Below are 17,180 nucleotides of genomic sequence, written 5' to 3' on the forward strand. Positions count from 1 at the left end.
TGCATCTAACTATAGAAGTAAAAGATCTCTACAAAAAGAACTACAAAACATTGCTGAAAGAAATCATAGATGACACAAACAAATAGAAAAATATTCCATGCTTATGAGTTGAAAGAATCAATATTGTTAAAATGTTCATACTCCCTAAAGCAATATATAGATTCAATGCTATTCCTATCAAACTACCAAAATCATTTTTCACAGAATCAGGAAAAAGTTATTCTAAAATTCATATGAAATAAAAAAAAAAAAAGCCCAGATTGACAAAGCAATCTAACAAAGCCAGGAGAATCACCTTACCTAACTTCAGTCTATACTATAAGGCTACAGTAATCAAAAAAGCATAGTACTGGTACAAAAACAGACAAATAAATAATAGAACAGACATAGAGAGCCCAGAAGTAAAGCTGCATACCTACGGCCATCTGATCTTCAACAAAGTTGACAAAAATAAGCAATGGGGAAGGACTCCATTCAATAAATGGTGCTGCGATAGCTGGCTAGCCATGTGCAGAAGAATAAACCTGCCCTTACCTTTGACCATATATAAAAATTAACTCAAGATTCATTAGTGATTTAAATGTAAGACCTCAAACTACAAGAATCCTAAAAGAAAACGTAGGACACACCATTCTGGACAACAGCCTTGGGGAATAATTTATGACTAAATTCTCAAAAGCAATTGCAGCAAAATCAAAAATTGACAAGTGGGGCCTAATTAAACTAAAGAGCTTCTTCATAGCAAAAGAAACTATCAACAGAATAAACAGGAAACCTACAGAATGGAAGAAAATATTTTCAAACCATGAATCTGACAAAGGTCTAATATCCAGAATCTATAAGGAACTTCAACAATTCAACAAACAAAGAAGCAAATAACCCCATTAAAAAGTGGACAAAGGACATGAACAGACACTTCTCAAAAGAAGACATACAAGAAACCAACAAACCTGAAAAAAATATTCCACATCACTAATCATCAGAGAAATGGAGATCAAAAGAGCACTGAAATACCATCTCACACCAATCAGAATGACTGCTTTTAAAAGGTCAAGAAACAACAGATGCTGGCACAGCTCCAGATAAAAGGGAAGGCTTATATACTGCTGATGGGAATGTAAATTAGTTCGGCCACTGTGGAAAGCCATTTGGAGATTCCTCAAAAAACGTAGAAAAAGAACTACCATTTGACCCAGCAATCCCATTAGAGGGTATATATTCAAAAGAAAATAAATCATTCTACCAAAAAGACACACGCACTCCATAGTATTCATCAGAGTATTCATCACCATACTATTCACAATTGCAAAGACATGGAGTCAGCCTAGGCGTTCATCAACAGTGGACTGGATTTTTTTTAATGTGATACATATACACCATGAAATACTGTGCAGCCATAAAAAATAATGATATCATATTCTTTGCAGCAATGTGGATGCAGCTGGAGGCCATTGTCCTACAAAAACGTAAGGCAGGAACAGAAAACCAAATATTTCATGTTCTCACTTTTAAGTAGGAGCTAACCATTGGGTATTCCTGGACAACATAAAGGTGGCAACTAGATACTGAGGACTACTACAAGGAGAAGGGAGGGAGGGAGCAAGGGTTAAAAAGCTGACTGTTGGGTACTATGCTCATGACCTGGTGAAACGATCAGTTATACCTCAAACCTCAGTATGACACAATATACCAGTGTAACAAACTTGTACATGTATCCCCTGATTCTAAAATAAAACTTGAAATTATTTTTTAATCTTAAATCATTTCTAGTAATCACACAAAAAAATTCTATCTATACTTGATCCAAGTCAATGTCATTTAGTCTCCAAGGCAATGTGGTTTAGTAAAAAGACAAACAATGAAACATGAAATTATGGTCTTTCTCAACATTCCCTCTGCAGACTGCATCACACTCATATTCTCACAGCAAAGAAATTAATTTCATCCTCCTCTAAGCTTTTCTTCTACTTTGCTTACGTTTATTTACAGGAATTATCACATTCTGCCTCATGTGGTAGTTATTATTTACTTCATTTTCTTACAAGGTTAAAAAAAATCCTCGAGGATACAAAATATCTTATTCATCTTACATTTATGCCATGGAGTCATGAAGTATTAAACAGTTATCAATAAGTTAAGAGGACATTGTGAACATTCACATCGTTAAATGCAAACAGAGTTCTGTGGTCATGCCTCTCCAAAAGTCTAAGTAAAAAGGTGCTGCAAATCCAGAAACTGGATGGGAGAAGTTGTATATTTTGGCTCTGAGATATCATTTGGAAATAGGAAATCTCTCAAAAAAGAGCCTAAATTTTTTTCTTCTTTCTCAGGGGACAATAATTTGAAATTTTTCAGGACCTTTCCTATATTTAAGTGATGCTGCCTTCCTTGCTCTTTGTGTACTTGGCCATCAGCATTTATGAGTTAGATCTACCATCATCCAATAGGAGTACTTTAGACAGGCTGTTGGTTCATCTGATGTTCTGTCCACATGTATATGCCTTTGTCTCTGGCACCAATTCCTAGTCTAAAGAGTTCCGGTCAAGGGAGCAGTACTTGTTTTACCCTACCATGTTGTTACAAGTCATTGAGAATTCACATATTTTCTTTAAAAAATTAATGTGGCCAGGCAAGGTGGCTCACACCTGTAATCCTAGCACTTTGGGAGGCCCAAGGCAGGCAGATCATGAGGTCAAGAGATCGAGACCAACCAGGCCAACATGGTGAAACCCCATCTCTACTAAAAATACAAAAGTTAGCTAGGCATGGTGGCGTACATCTGTAGTCCCAGCTACTCAGGAGGCCAAGGCAGGAGAATCGCTGGAACCGGGAGGCTGAGATTGCAGTGAGCCAAGATTGTGCCACTGCACTCCAGCCTGGTGACAGAGCAAGACTCTGTCTCAAAAAACAAAAATAAAAAAGTGAAAAAGAAAAAATAAAAAAAAACCACTGCTCAGGGCCACTTTGTTTAGCTGAGCATGGAAATGGGCAATGTTGGTGCCCAGAAGCTGGGAATATCACATGCATAGAAGCCTGATGGACTCCTCTCCAGTTCAGAAAACATTTAAATACTTATTTGATTTCCACAGAGCCTACTTCCCTATGAGAAAGTCCTTAGCTAATGGAAGGAATTAACTTATCACATTCCTAGCAAATTGCTAGCTTGAATGACTTTTTACTTAACCTCCTGGGTTTTTTTCTTTAAGAAATTCACTTAAAAATTGAAATTTTTAAAAATACAGGCAATAGGAAAATGTTTCCAAAGAAACATTTAACTTTTATGTTTAACTTTCACCTCCCATCACTGCTGCTTCTCTGCTCCTCATTGTTGTTGGAAAAGCAAGAAGTCAAGGGATCTGTCAGAAAAGCAAGAGGGTGTGATTGAAATTACCCATATAACTGGACATCACTTAGGCCTGGCCTGCCTAACGTAAAATGGAAATTACCTTGTGTTCTATCCACTCCCTGGGGCCCCGGAAAAGAGACATATGAAGGAAATTCAGAAAAGAGCAACAAAATTATTAAGGAGCTGTGAGGTTGATTTATGAGGCACATTATGAAAGCTAAGTATATGTGGCTTGGCTAAACAATGACTAACTGAAGACACAATGAATGCCTCTGAGTTTACAGAGAATGCAATCGCTGAGAAAAAAAGAGGGAGGGAGTTTTCCTGAAGGTGATAACATCATTGACACCACTTTTGTTTCTTTATCTTTTAGTGTTATGTTGTTTTTAACTGATACACCATAATTCTACATATTTATGGGGTACAGCATGATTTTTAAAGATATGTATACATTACACAATGATCAAATCAGGGTAATAGCATAGCCATCACCTCAAGTGCTCTTGAGTTTTCTGTGGTAGGATCATTAAAAATTCTCTCTTCTAGCTATTCTGAAGTTTTGAAAACATTATTGTTGACTATAGTCACCCTACGGTGCAATTAAACAGGAGAACTTACTCCTTCTAACTGTAGCTTTGTACCCACTGACTAACTTCTCATATCCTCCCCTCCTGACTGCCCCCAGCTCTGGTAACCACTATTCTACTCTCTACTTCTGTGAGGTTGTTTCATATTTAAATATAGGAGCAGGGGCTGTGCTTTGTATTTCAACTGCCGGCTACAGAACTAAGCACCAATTTTTTTAATTTTTCATAATAATACGAAAGATAACACAACAGCACTGAAAACAACATTGTACCTTTAGAAAATATAGGCAATCCTCTAAATGTGTCTGGGTAACAGTACTGACTAAGATGTAATAAGAATGTAAATCAATTAACAGTCCATGTGAAAAAGAAAAGACAAAAAACGAGCCCCTGGTGTCACATCTGGGACGAGAGGGGAAAAGGAGAGGACAAAATGAAGGGGGAAAAAGTAAATTGGCCAAAGTCCTTGCAGCTCATAACTCCATGGTTAGCTGCCAAGTCCAGTAATTCAAAAAAGAGTCTCTAATAAGGTCTCCCCTGACTTCTCCCAGAAGCCTCAACTGCCACATGGTTTATTTCAAACAGGAGATCACCGGCCTGTATTCCATCCTTTTGGTTCTTAGTACCAGCCACGACCCAGAGAAGTTGCATGACAGAGGCTGATGGGTGGTGGCTGATGGAACCCATGTAGCTGCTGCTGAAGAACAGACTCCAGTTTGTTTTTATCTCATCTTATACAGAGCAATGAAAAGTGGCAAAACTTAAAGTGAAGTTTGCAGTATTTCAAAGAACTGAACACTTGCCTGACCCAGACATAGACGTTGGGGATGTTACAGCGAATACGACATGTTCTATGTGATCTCTATCCTCAAGGGCTCCCAGGCAGGCGAGGGAGGCAGTCACCAAAACAGACACATACAGTCACATGTTACATAATGATATTTTGGTCAACTGTGGACCGCATGTACAATGGTGGTCCCATAAGACTATAATGGAGCTAAAAAATTCCTATGGCCTAGTGACATCGTAGCTGTCATGACATTGCAGCACACTCGTGAGTCTGTGGTAATGCTAGTGTAGACAAACTTACTGCACTGTCAGGCATATAAAAGTATAGTACATATAATTATGTCCGGTCCACAGTTCTTGATGATGATGATAAGTGACTATGTCACTGGTTTACATACTTACTATACTCTACTTTTCATCATTTTTTTAGAGCATATTTCTAGTCACTAAAAAAAGTTAACCATAAAACAGTCTCAGGCAGGTCATTCAGGAAGTATTTCAGAAGATGGCAATGTTATCTGAGGAGATGACAGCTCGACGCATGGCATTACCCCCGAAGACCTTCCAGTGGGACAGGATGTGGGTATGGAAGACAGTGATATTGATGATCCTGACCCTGTGTAGATCCAGGCTAATATTTGTGCATGTGCCTTGGTTTTTTACCAAAAAAATCAAAAATAAAAAATATTAAAACTAGAAAAAAGCTTGTAGAATAAGGATATAAAGAAAATATTTTTGTACATATGTAAAATATATTTGTGTTTTAAGGTAAGTATTATTACAAAAGGGCCAAAAAGTTAAAAAATTAAAAGTTTATATAGTAAAAAAAAGTTACAATAAGCTAATTTACCATTGAAAAAAGAAATTTTAAAATAAATTTAGCTTAGCCTAAGTGTAATGTTTATAAACGCTATAGTAGTGTACAGTTATGTCCAAGGCCTTCACATTCACTCACCACTGACTCACTGACACCCACTGCAAGCTCCGTTCATGGTAAATGCCCTATACAGGTGTATAATTTTTTATCTTTGATACCATATTTTTACTGTAGTTTTTCTGTTTAGATATGTTTAAATCACAAATGCTATTGTATTACAGTTGCCTATAGTATTCAGTACAGTATATTCTGTACAGGTTTGTAGCTTAGGAGCAATAGGCTATATCACACAGCCTAGGGGTGCAGTAGGCTACACCATCCACACATGTGTAACTACACTCTATGACATTCACACAACAATGAAATCACCCAAGGATACATTTCTCCAACCATATCCCCATCATTAAATAGTATGACTATAATGATTATCCAATGAGTTGTGAGATAAAAGAGATAAGCTAGGCATGCCAGGCCTGCACTGCAGATAACATCTATCGCAGCATGAAGGATTTCAGAGACTATGGCCTGGAGGCAGTGAAGCATGACATGACATGATTATCATTAGATGGTTTCACTTTCAATTTACAATTGTTTTAAGATGAAGGTCCTCATCCTAGAGCATTTATAGCAGATAATGGAGTGGATGTATATTGCTTTGCTTGCCAAGCTTGCTTTCTTTTTAAGAAACAGTGCCTTTTTCTCAAGAGAACTGCTCTTTCTCTCCATTCCAACCATGAGGTTCTAGCTAATCCCCATACTTCACCTTCCTTGTCCCCATTGATTAGTCCAGGGTGAACTCATCCAATTTCATTCCTGAAACTGTTTAAGTTGGACCTAAGAGAGAGGGACACTCCTTCTGTGGTGACAAGGTCATAAAGCAAGAAGATTGGAAGGATCATTTTCCCTTTTGTGGAAGTAGTCCTCCTGGCCCTCCTTTCCCCAGATCCTAGTTGCCTCTGAGGCCTCGCTGCACCATTCCCATTCTGTCACTACGTGAAATATCACAGCATCCTTCCAGTAAAGTCCTCTTTTAGCCAAAACTAGTTCAAATTTGGTTTCCATCTCTTGCAATCAAAACTGAGTAGCAGTTTTGCACTTGCAGTGACTTCTTGACATGTTAATCTTTGTCTTGAAGTTACATTTTTCCTCTCACCGCCCCCACTCGACTCTTTTCGAGAAGAGCTAGCCCAATCTCCATGTTGCCAATTTCTCCTTGTTCTATCTCAGTCTATTCACACTTTGAACACTTGGCCAACGCTCTTTGCTTCCCCATTAGCAGTGCTTCTAGTTGCTCCCTACCTACATTTCCTGAAAGCCAGCTCCCATTTCAAAATACATTAAAATGTTGTCTACCAAAGCCACCACCAGAGAATCCTACTGAGTGGATCAAGAGTGGAGCCCAGGAATCTGTATTTTTCACAAAATTCACACTGGTTGATTCTGATGTGCAGCCAGGTGGAGGTATCATTAGGCCAAATGACTCATAAAACCTATCGATTCGTTGGCTTTTCCTTTTTACTTCTTCTTAAGCTTTTATTTTAAGTTCGGGGGTACATGTGCAGGTTTGTTTACACAGGTAAATGTGTGTGTCCTGGGCATTTGTTGTGCAGATTATTTCATCACCCAGGAATTAAGCCTGGTACCCATTAGTTATTTTTCCTGTTCCCACCCTCCACCCTCCAAAACCTGTCAATTTCAAGAGTACATGAATGTCCTACTCTGGAGTACAAATTAACTGTTCCATCTCTACTTAAGTTTGAGGACTACTCAGTCTCATTCACCTCAAATAAAGCAGAACTATTGGAGGTTTGGAAGTGTGTCACAGTGGTTTCAGGCTGCCGAGAGAATTATCTTGAAGGGGCTTGAGGTGACTTCATCGTCTGCAGGTGTTGCAGAGGCAGATCTGGCCCCTGCCACGCACTGCCTTTGATTTCCTTCATGCTGGGGACAGATGATGTAGAGGTCATTTGTTTCTTTTCAAACTCGAGAATTACATCACAGGCCTGTAAAATTTTTCTTAAAAAGTGTGTGTGCGTGTTTTTTTTTTTTTTTTTTTTTTTCCAAAGCAGCTATCCCCAAAAGAGCTGGGCATAGTTCTCCTAGGGGCAGCAGCAATGTTGAAATATGGGAGGAAACTGCTCTAAATCCTTCAAGCAGTGTCACCTTTGGAGCAGTAAAACTGCTCTCTCTTTCCCATGAGAGATGACAAGCATGCCCCAGCAACCATTTTTTGAAAGCAGATGCCCAGTGGGAGAGGGATTTGATTTGCTGAAGGGTCAGCCAAGTCAAGCAAGTTCTTTCCTCACTTCTTCTCTGGCTGGAGGAGGTTTTGATGGTGGTGATGGAGGCTGAACTGAACCCACTTAGGAAACTCTCAAAGGCTTCTGGACTTTCACATGAGCTGTCTCACATTTGGCCGGATACAGCAAGTGCTTCAAGGCTTTCTTCTGTCAAGAAGATTTCTTTGTTTTATTTTTTGTTTATTTTTTGTTTTCTTTTATTTTCCTTTTATTGTGTTTTACTTTTATTTCTAACAAACCTGTGTACCTTGGGGCTTAAGGCTCAGTGAAGCGGAAGGATTAGAGTCAAAAGAATTTGGCCATTTGGTCAATAGCATCCCCACATCCTGATATAGAGATTTTTTTTCCTAGGTTCCCTTCCCCCCCCCCGTCACTCCCCCTTCCCCCAACACACACACACACACACACACACACACACACACACACACACTTTTCTCTTTCTCCTCTTTCTCTCCTTTGCTTCCTCCCTTCTCTTCCCTCCCTCTCAACACATTCAATGAGTGGCCTAAACGGTGACAAACTTGCATGTGCTTCCCTTATGACTAAATCCCTGGGCCTTCTGCCAATCCCCCACAGATGGCCCCAAACTGCAGGCATCCCATAAGGAGACCCCATGCTTTCAGTCCTTGTCGGAATGGTCAGGGTGGAGGAGGATGGTGGGGAATGGTGGTGTCTTCGTCCTGGGAGAAGGCGAAGCAACTTCCAGGAGGAAACGGGCGTTTCCTTCCCACGCGCTCTATCGAGCCCTGGGTCCTGGCCTCGGAACTCCACCCAGCCCCTCCCTGCCCTCCGGGAAAAGCCAGTCGCCACACACAGGCACACTCAGGCCCCGGCGCCGCGCCCTAAGGAGAGCAGCACCCACGGCCAATTGCCATGGCAACCCCAGGGTTCGTTCCACTTCCCCACCCAGCCGATCTCCCCCCTCCTCCCTGCACTGCAGCCAACCGGCTTGTGCGAGTCCCAGGAGCGCGCTATAAAACCTGTGCTGGTGGCGCTGGGCGTGATCGGCAAGCGCCGGACCAGGGGGAAGGCGAGCAGTGCCAATCTGCCGCGAACAAAGTCTCCTTTGGTAAAAGCGAGAGGGAAAAGCCTGAGCATGCAGAGTGTGCAGAGCACGAACCTCTGTCTCCGAAAGCAGTGCCTTTGCCTGACCTTCCTGCTTGTCCATCTCCTGGGACAGGTAAGTGGTGCACCCTTAAGATGCCCCAAGTTACTTCGCCTTTCTGGGTGGCCCCCACTTGGTCACTGGGTTCGCTGAGTTTTCTGTCCCTGCTGAGGGGTTTCTCCTTCTTGTCTCGCCTGCCTTCAGGTCGCTGCGACTCAGCGCTGCCCTCCCCAGTGCCCGGGCCAGTGCCCCGCGACGCCGCCCACCTGCGCCCCCGGAGTGCGCGCAGTGCTGGACGGCTGCTCCTGCTGTCTGGTGTGCGCCCGCCAGCGTGGCGAGAGCTGCTCAGATCTGGAGCCATGCGACGAGAGCAGTGGCCTCTACTGTGACCGCAGCGCGGACCCCAGCAACCAGACTGGCATCTGCATGGGTAATCCTGCCCCTCCGCTATTGGCCCTCTTCTCCTGCAGCTAACTGAAGCTGCTTCCTCCCGTCTCTCTTTTTTCCTCCCCTTTCCAGAGGGCGATAAGCAAATATTAATAATGTAGTAAGTGACATGTATAGAGCACTTTCTGTGTGTCAGGCATGGTTTGGGGAGCACTTGGGGCTTTGGGGAGCACCAGAGCCAGTAAGGAAACCTGTCCTGGGGGGTGAGAGGCATTCCTCACTTGGCTTCCTAGACAGGAATCTAAGCAGAGGGGAGCCACGCGGAGTTACGGGCCAGTGAAGTCATTTCCTTCGGACATTTCTAGGGGGCCGCTTGGGGCTGATGGAAGCTTGAGTTTACTCACAGGCTCACAAAACCCAGCAGGTTTGTTTTCACACCTGTAATTGTCCCATTTGAACCAAAGCAGCCTAGTCTTCTGGGACAACTATGTAACTCTTCTCTGGATGCAAGTTAAATAAAATGCAGGTGTCAATCCAGGCTTCTAAAACTTAATCAGGGATCAATTTTTCACATGGCACAACACTGAAGTTGGAGATTGTCCCTTCCTTTCTGGACAGGAGGGCTTTTACTTTTTTCTCTAAGCTACTGATGATTTATTATGCTTGAGTGCCAAGGAATCTTAATGCCCTTCCCAATTTCATCAGCTAACCTGTTGGAAAATATAAAGTACACTTTTTCTCTTTTTAAAAGTCTAAGCTGCTGGAGTAGGAGACTCCAAGGAGGTTCTTGCAAAATGACTGAACACTGGAAACAATGGCCAGGGGGCTTTGGGGTTATCACTTCACAGTTGCACACCTCTTTCTTCATCCATAAAATAAGTGGCAAGACTAGATGATCTTGAAGGTTTCTTCTTGCCCTAAGAGGCCTCCATGAGGCCATCACTCTATGGTGGATACATAAGAAACCAGATCACCTGAACTAGAAAAGGACTTGGGTTTTGGAACATGTCTTCCAAATCTTACATGCTTCTTCACTGCATCGTGTTCTTGTTTTTCCTCCTCCTCTTTGCTTTCTTTGCTTCCCCAATATACTAGCGGTAGAGGGAGATAACTGTGTGTTCGATGGGGTCATCTATCGCAGTGGAGAGAAATTTCAGCCAAGCTGCAAATTCCAGTGCACCTGCAGAGATGGGCAGATTGGTTGTGTGCCTCGCTGTCAGCTGGACGTGCTACTTCCTGAGCCTAACTGCCCAGCTCCAAAAAAAGTTGAGGTGCCCGGAGAATGCTGTGAAAAGTGGATCTGTGGCCCAGATGAGGAGGATTCACTGGGAGGCCTTACCCTTGCAGGTAGGAAACTCAAATATACTTAGGGCTGGTCATAGCAGAAGGTAAATATAAGCATGAAGTATTGCAATCTCTTAGATTTGAAAAAAAAATGGCCTCAGTTTCTGACCATTCATTTGTGGATTCCAGGTTGCCCACTGAGATCAAACACATGAGAGCAAACACATTTGTAGACATTAGATCAAGCATATTTATAAACTCTAAGTATAGAAGTTTGCCCCAATTTCTCGTAAAGAGGACCTCCCAAATTCACTCTTGTGTCTTATTTTTGTCTCATTGGATGACCAGTAGTTGTATTTTAATCCATCCCACTTGACCCTCATTAGCCCTACAAATACAACATTTTAAATCCTCTTTCTTTTCTGGATTTGCTACCTAGTCTGCCTCATGATTAAGGCTACTCATCCCTGGATGAATGTCACTGAAAAGTGTCATCTTTCTAGATGCTGTAGGAAGGTTCAGATGGCACTTCAGGACCTTTTTTATTCTTCTATTTTCTTTTATCAATGAAACAGTTTTTAAAAACCTTAAGAGACAGTAGAGGATATTTTAGAAGTCATTAATTGGCCAGATTACTTATATTAGCAGTCTCCAGAATTCTGTACTATTTCTGAGGGCAAACATTATCAGCCATGCCATAAATTAATTAATTAATTCAGTTCTGTGTCCTGGGAGCACTGGTGTTTAGTAGGTGCAGAGTTGAATGACACCCACTTTCTAATAATGATGGCTGAAAAGAACCACTTTCCAATCCTCACGTTTTACCCAATATGGCTGCTCTTATATATCTATCCCATAGCTTACAGGCCAGAAGCCACCCTAGGAGTAGAAGTCTCCGACTCAAGCGTCAACTGCATTGAGCAGACCACAGAGTGGACAGCATGCTCCAAGAGCTGTGGCATGGGGTTCTCCACCCGGGTCACCAACAGGAACCGTCAATGTGAGATGCTGAAACAGACTCGGCTCTGCATGGTGCGGCCCTGTGAACAAGAGCCCGAGCAGCCAACAGATAAGGTAGGAGCCTGGAGGAAAACTCCCATCTGAAGGTAATGGCCTTGTCTCCTTGGAGCCGGGGCTTCAGAAAGTCACTGTGCCACTCTGTGACAGAGAGAGCAGCTGTAGCTGGGAGTTAACCCCAGAGAAAAGGCAGTGGGGTTCCTGAAGCCAGCCTATCTTCTTTTTTCTCTTTATCATATTGAAATACTCCAAGCAACCCATAGTATACCTTCAGGTAAAAGAGGGAGGGGCCGGACAATTGTAATGCTTTTCCCAGTGGAGAATGGTCTAGCAAATCCCCTTCCATTCCTGGAGAAAACTGGCTACCCAATTGTCAAGCACAGCTGCTTCTAGAGAGATCAGTTCTGATCTGAGTTCTCTTTACTCCTGAGGTTCAATCTGTATGGAACAACAAGGTAGAGGCCGCACGTGTCTTATCTCTCAGTCCTCAGCTCTCTACCTGGCACATACTGTGTGCATGATAAACAACTATTGATAAATAAGTGAGTGACTGTCTGGAAATTGTTGGTATTTTTAAAAACCTAGTGGAAATAATACATTTGCCAGTATAAGGCAAAATGGGCCAAATAAAACAGAACATATCTTTTTCTTTTTTTTTTTTGCCGGAATTATATCAACTCAGTATGTTAACACTGAATGTGAGACATGCAGATCAGAAGCTCTGATTGGTTGCTGATGACATCACAGGTCTTGTTACCAGAGCCCTATATCAAATAAATGCAATACTCAGTTTGAACCATTATATGGATCCTTATACAAACCTAAGATTAAAATAAAATAGTCCTTAGCAATTCAAGATTTACATCTCTTGGCACTGAAGCAATATCATCTAACGCGTAAGAGGACAACTGTGGAGCCAGACAGCTTGGCTTTAAATTCTGTCTTTCCACATGAACTAGCTATGTAATCTTGGGCAATTTTCTTAACTTCTCAGACTCAATTTCCTCTCCCACATAATGAGGCTGCCGAAAGTACCTACCTTAAGTTGTCCTGATGATTAAATAGAATGAATTTGCAAAATGCTGGGTATAGACTAAGTACTCTGTTAACAGTAGCCACTATTACTTATAATTTCTATTTACTGGTAAAATAAGAGTCCCTAGTGGTTGCATTAGTTATATGGATGCTTAGCTATATAATTTTTTGAGGTCCATCCTAACTTTATGTTTCTTCAACCAGTTTAGAAAGAACACCTAGAAACACCTTATCCCTAAAATTATATCCTAGAAGACGCACTTCCCCACAGTCCAGGGAATTCAAACATACATATAACATAGTAATATAGGTTCACCACATAAGGAGTCTCACAAACAAACACATACACACACACAGGAATGTTGTTATACTATACCATTTTGTGGGTGATGACAAGAATACATGCTAAATATTAAATGCAAAATAGTAAGAAAGAAGAACTTCAATATTTTCAATGGCAGAGTAACTTCTTTATTAAATAAGATGTTACCATCGCATGCCTCTAAGATGTGGCTTTTTCTACTAGTTTTTTCTTTTTTCAAAATTTGTAATTTTTTGTAACCTGGATCTTCTTTAATATTTGGATATGTTATTTTTAAGATGTTTATTTATAGTATACATATTTTATAAATGTTGTAAAAATTTGTTTATAATCTAGGGAAAGACTAATATAACAATCATTACTTCCTTGTCTCCAAGAGACTCTTAAATCTGAGACAGTGGTCCCCAAACCAGCAGCATCATCTAAGGACTTGTTAAAATTCCAATTTGTGGGTGTGGATCCCACATTAGATGTACTGAATCGAAAACTCTGGGTGTGAGGTCTGACAACTTGTTTTAACAAATCCTCTAGATGATTTTAATGTGCACTGAAGCTTGAGAGCCACTGATTTAAGATAATTCCAAATCTAATCACCCCATAAGAAGCAGATCATGCCTTTGAAGGTGAACAGTGAATAATTATAGGAAATTAGATGAAGAAATATAAGTAATAAATAAAACTATCAATTCTTTGCTGAATTATCAATATTGGGCCTCTTCATTTATCATTACTAATAAAATTTTGCATAAATTCCCCACTTTATTTGCCTTCATGAAAATTCCATGTCTTGGAATTTCCTGAGGTTATTATGTAATAAAAAGAAAGGGCTTTGTATCAGACAAATTCAAACATTAGATGTTTTCTGGTCCCCTTAGCTCTTTGAGACTCAGTTTCTTCATCTGTAAAACTTGGGCAATTGTTCTTTTTATGAATGATTACTCCTTGTATGAATGAATACTGTTAATAAGGTTGAGTTAATGTCTGAAGAGTATTTGAAACATATAATAATGCCAGATGTATACCCATTCTTTTTATAACATGTTGTATTAGTCCATTTTCACACTGCTATGAAGAACTACCTGAGACTAGGTAATTTATAGAGAAAAGATGTTTAATTGACTCACAGTTCCACATAGCTGGAGAAACCTCAGGAAACTTACAATCATGGCAGAAGGTGAAGGAAAAACAAGGCACATCTTACATGGCAGCAGGAAAGAGAGAGAGAGAGAGAAACACTTTTAAACCATCAGATCTTGTAAGAACTCACTCCCCACCATGAGAACAAGGGAAAAATCCACCCCCATAATCCAAACACCTCCCACCAGGCTCCTCCTCTGACATGTGGTGTTTACAATTTGAGATGAGATTTGGGTAGGAACACAGAGAGCCAAACCGTATCAAATGTAGAAATGCATTTGGCTAAAAATGACACCAAAGCATGTTACAGTATCTTAAAAGATGGATTTTGTTATCTTCATGCTCATCTCTTCAATGTCAAAAGATCGTTATGTACAATTAGTCAAGGTGCTCACATTCCAGAAAGAAAGGAAAATGAATGCAGGAACAATAAAGAATTGCATCTGCTCAAAGGGCAAAGGATTTCCCAGATTCCCTTGGCTTATGTAGCTTTGGCCAGAACTTTGGCACAAGGTTATCCTAAGTCCCAGGTAGTCTGTGGAAGCAAATACTTTTAGCTGACTACATTGCTCAAGCAAAATTAATGTTCTGATAGCAAAGAAGTAAGACCAATAGATATTGGGTGGGCAACTAGCAAGTTATTCTATACTCTAAAATTGTTCCTCAGAGCAATGGTCACCATTTAATACATCACCTCTTTTTTTCTTTCTTAGAAAGGAAAAAAGTGTCTCCGCACCAAGAAATCACTCAAAGCCATCCACCTGCAGTTCAAGAACTGCACCAGCCTGCACACCTACAAGCCCAGGTTCTGTGGGGTCTGCAGTGATGGCCGGTGCTGCACTCCTCACAATACCAAAACCATCCAGGTAGAGTTTCAGTGCTCCCCAGGGCAAATAGTCAAGAAACCAGTGATGGTCATTGGAACCTGCACCTGTCACACCAACTGCCCTAAGAACAATGAGGCCTTCCTCCAGGAGCTGGAGCTGAAGGCTAGCAGTGGGAAAATGTAACCTGTCACTCAATAAGCACACCTACAGAGCACCTGTAGCAGCTGCGTCACCCACCATCAAAGGAATATAAGAAAAGTATTGAAGATTCACTATTTCATCCTTGAATCCTATGTATTTTCCTAATGTGATCATATGAGGACCTTTATAGCTGTCTTTTTATTTAATAAAAAATGTAATTAACTGTAAACTTGGAATCAAGGTAAGCTCAGGATATGGCTTAGGGATGACTTACTTTCCTGTGGTTTTATTTTAATGCAAATTTCTATAAATTTAAGGAAACAGGTATATAACTTACTTTGTAGACTGTATCACATTGCACTCATCATATTTTGTTGTGCACTAGTGCAATTCCAAGAAAATGTCACTGTAATGACTCAGTGAAGTCTAAAATCATACTGAACATGTCATTGTACAAGTATTTCAACCATATATTGAGCATATATATTGGGAAGATTCTCTATTGGCTCCCTTTTTGGCTAAGCCAACTCTGAACTTCCAAGCTCCAGATCCAAGGAAACACACAGCTCTTCAACGTGACATCCAGAGATGACTATTAATTTTCTGTTTAGTTTTATACTAGGAAACATGTTGTATCTACAGTAATGAAATGTTTGCTAAGTGGACTGTTGTCATAAACTTTCCCCATTTAAGACAGATTGACTCCTTTCCAATAGAAAGAAGCTAAACAGACAACTCTCAATACAAAGATGACTGGTCCCTCACAGCCCTCAGACATTTATATACTGGAAGCTGCTGAGGCCCCCAAGTTTTTTTAATTTAGCAGAAACATAGCATATTAGCAGGGATTCTCTCATTTTACTGATGAGTAAACTGAGGCCCAAAGCACTTGCTTACATCCTCTAATGACTGTTTCAAATGTGCATTTCATGGAATTTTGAGAGAAAAGGAGCAAAATCAACATGACTGGTGGTAAGAGACCACACATTTTATGGGAGTTTGGAATTATTGTAGACATGCCCAAAACTTATCCTTGGGCCATAATTATAAAAACTCATAATCAAGATATACGTGTATACATACATGTATCTGGTTTGTCAGGTTACCAGGTAGGCTGCAAAATTAAATCTAGACATTCTTTTAATGCCACCACATGTGTTCCACTTTTCTACTTTAAAGTATTTATAAAAATATAAATTGTACATGTTGTAAAATATTATGTTTGATTTCTCTATTTGTCAGATATCACTAAATAAACATAATTGTATTGCTGTGTGATTCTGTGTTACTTTGTTACATAAAAGTTGAACATTGTTGTTTACTGAAAATAAAATTAAAATTTATGAATTAAACCAGAAATCAATCAATAGCATCTATTGAAAGCAAAATGAGTATTTCTGGATGAGCTTACAACTTCTTATCAGAAGGGAAACAAAAGACAACTCTTTCTGAGTTAGACGTTCCTCACCTCTACAGCCTCAAGTAGCCTCCACACTACTTGCTCAGACCCTCATCTCAAGCCCTGATCTGTTTTTTCAGGATGGCCCACCAGACAACATCTATATATTGAAATTTAAACTTGTTATCTGACCAAACGAAACTCAGCTCTGTGGCTTCCTTATCTGATCAAAGGGCATTCCATCCTCCCAATTGCACAGCTTAAATGGCCAGCACTTTCTTGATCAGTATTATCTTGCCAAGTACCCAGAAAAGCATATTTCCATTGATCATGGGGAGTTGCATGACACATTGGGCTGCATACTGGGCAGTGTGAGCGTCACAGTTAATAGAAGTTTTGTGTTTGGAAGCTTCTTGCTGATGCAATGTGGCTCTCAAATTCTGTAATTTGTAAGAAAAAATCTTTTTAAAAGAGTTTTACTATTCCCAACTTTACTTCCTGGGTCTGCCCCCTCCTTCCTACCCTTCTCTTTAGCTAGTTTCTATTTGTCCTTTAAGGTGGATTAGAAAGTAACTTTGCCTTCTAGGAGTTTATTCACAGGAAATTATCAAGGACAGCAAATTTTTA

General features: G+C 40.5%; 1 protein-coding gene across 1 annotated transcript; it reads left to right on the forward strand.

The window, feature by feature from the left end:
- The first annotated feature begins 8,899 nt into the window (after positions 1 to 8,899).
- On the forward strand, positions 8,900 to 16,432 carry CCN3 (cellular communication network factor 3). Its single transcript, XM_012443320.2, has 5 exons — positions 8,900 to 9,079; positions 9,209 to 9,434; positions 10,487 to 10,738; positions 11,535 to 11,749; positions 14,900 to 16,432. The coding sequence occupies exons 1-5, from the start codon at positions 8,996 to 8,998 to the stop codon at positions 15,194 to 15,196; spliced, it is 1,074 nt and encodes a 357-aa protein (XP_012298743.1). The 5' UTR covers positions 8,900 to 8,995; the 3' UTR covers positions 15,197 to 16,432.
- Positions 16,433 to 17,180: the final 748 nt, after the last annotated feature.

This window comes from Aotus nancymaae, unplaced genomic scaffold, assembly GCF_030222135.1.
Source record: "Aotus nancymaae isolate 86718 unplaced genomic scaffold, 86718_ANA_hifiasm-v0.15.2.pri h1tg000036l, whole genome shotgun sequence".
Taxonomy (NCBI): Eukaryota; Metazoa; Chordata; class Mammalia; order Primates; family Aotidae; genus Aotus; species Aotus nancymaae.

Excerpts from the sequence above, each read along its gene's own strand:
- CCN3 (XM_012443320.2), top strand. The coding sequence starts at position 8,996 with ATGCAGAGTGTGCAGAGCACGAACCTCTGTCTCCGAAAGCAGTGCCTT. Across the intron at positions 10,739-11,534 it reads GGGAGGCCTTACCCTTGCAG|CTTACAGGCCAGAAGCCACC; the intron begins GTAGGAAACTCA and ends TCTATCCCATAG. Across the intron at positions 11,750-14,899 it reads CCGAGCAGCCAACAGATAAG|AAAGGAAAAAAGTGTCTCCG; the intron begins GTAGGAGCCTGG and ends TTTCTTTCTTAG.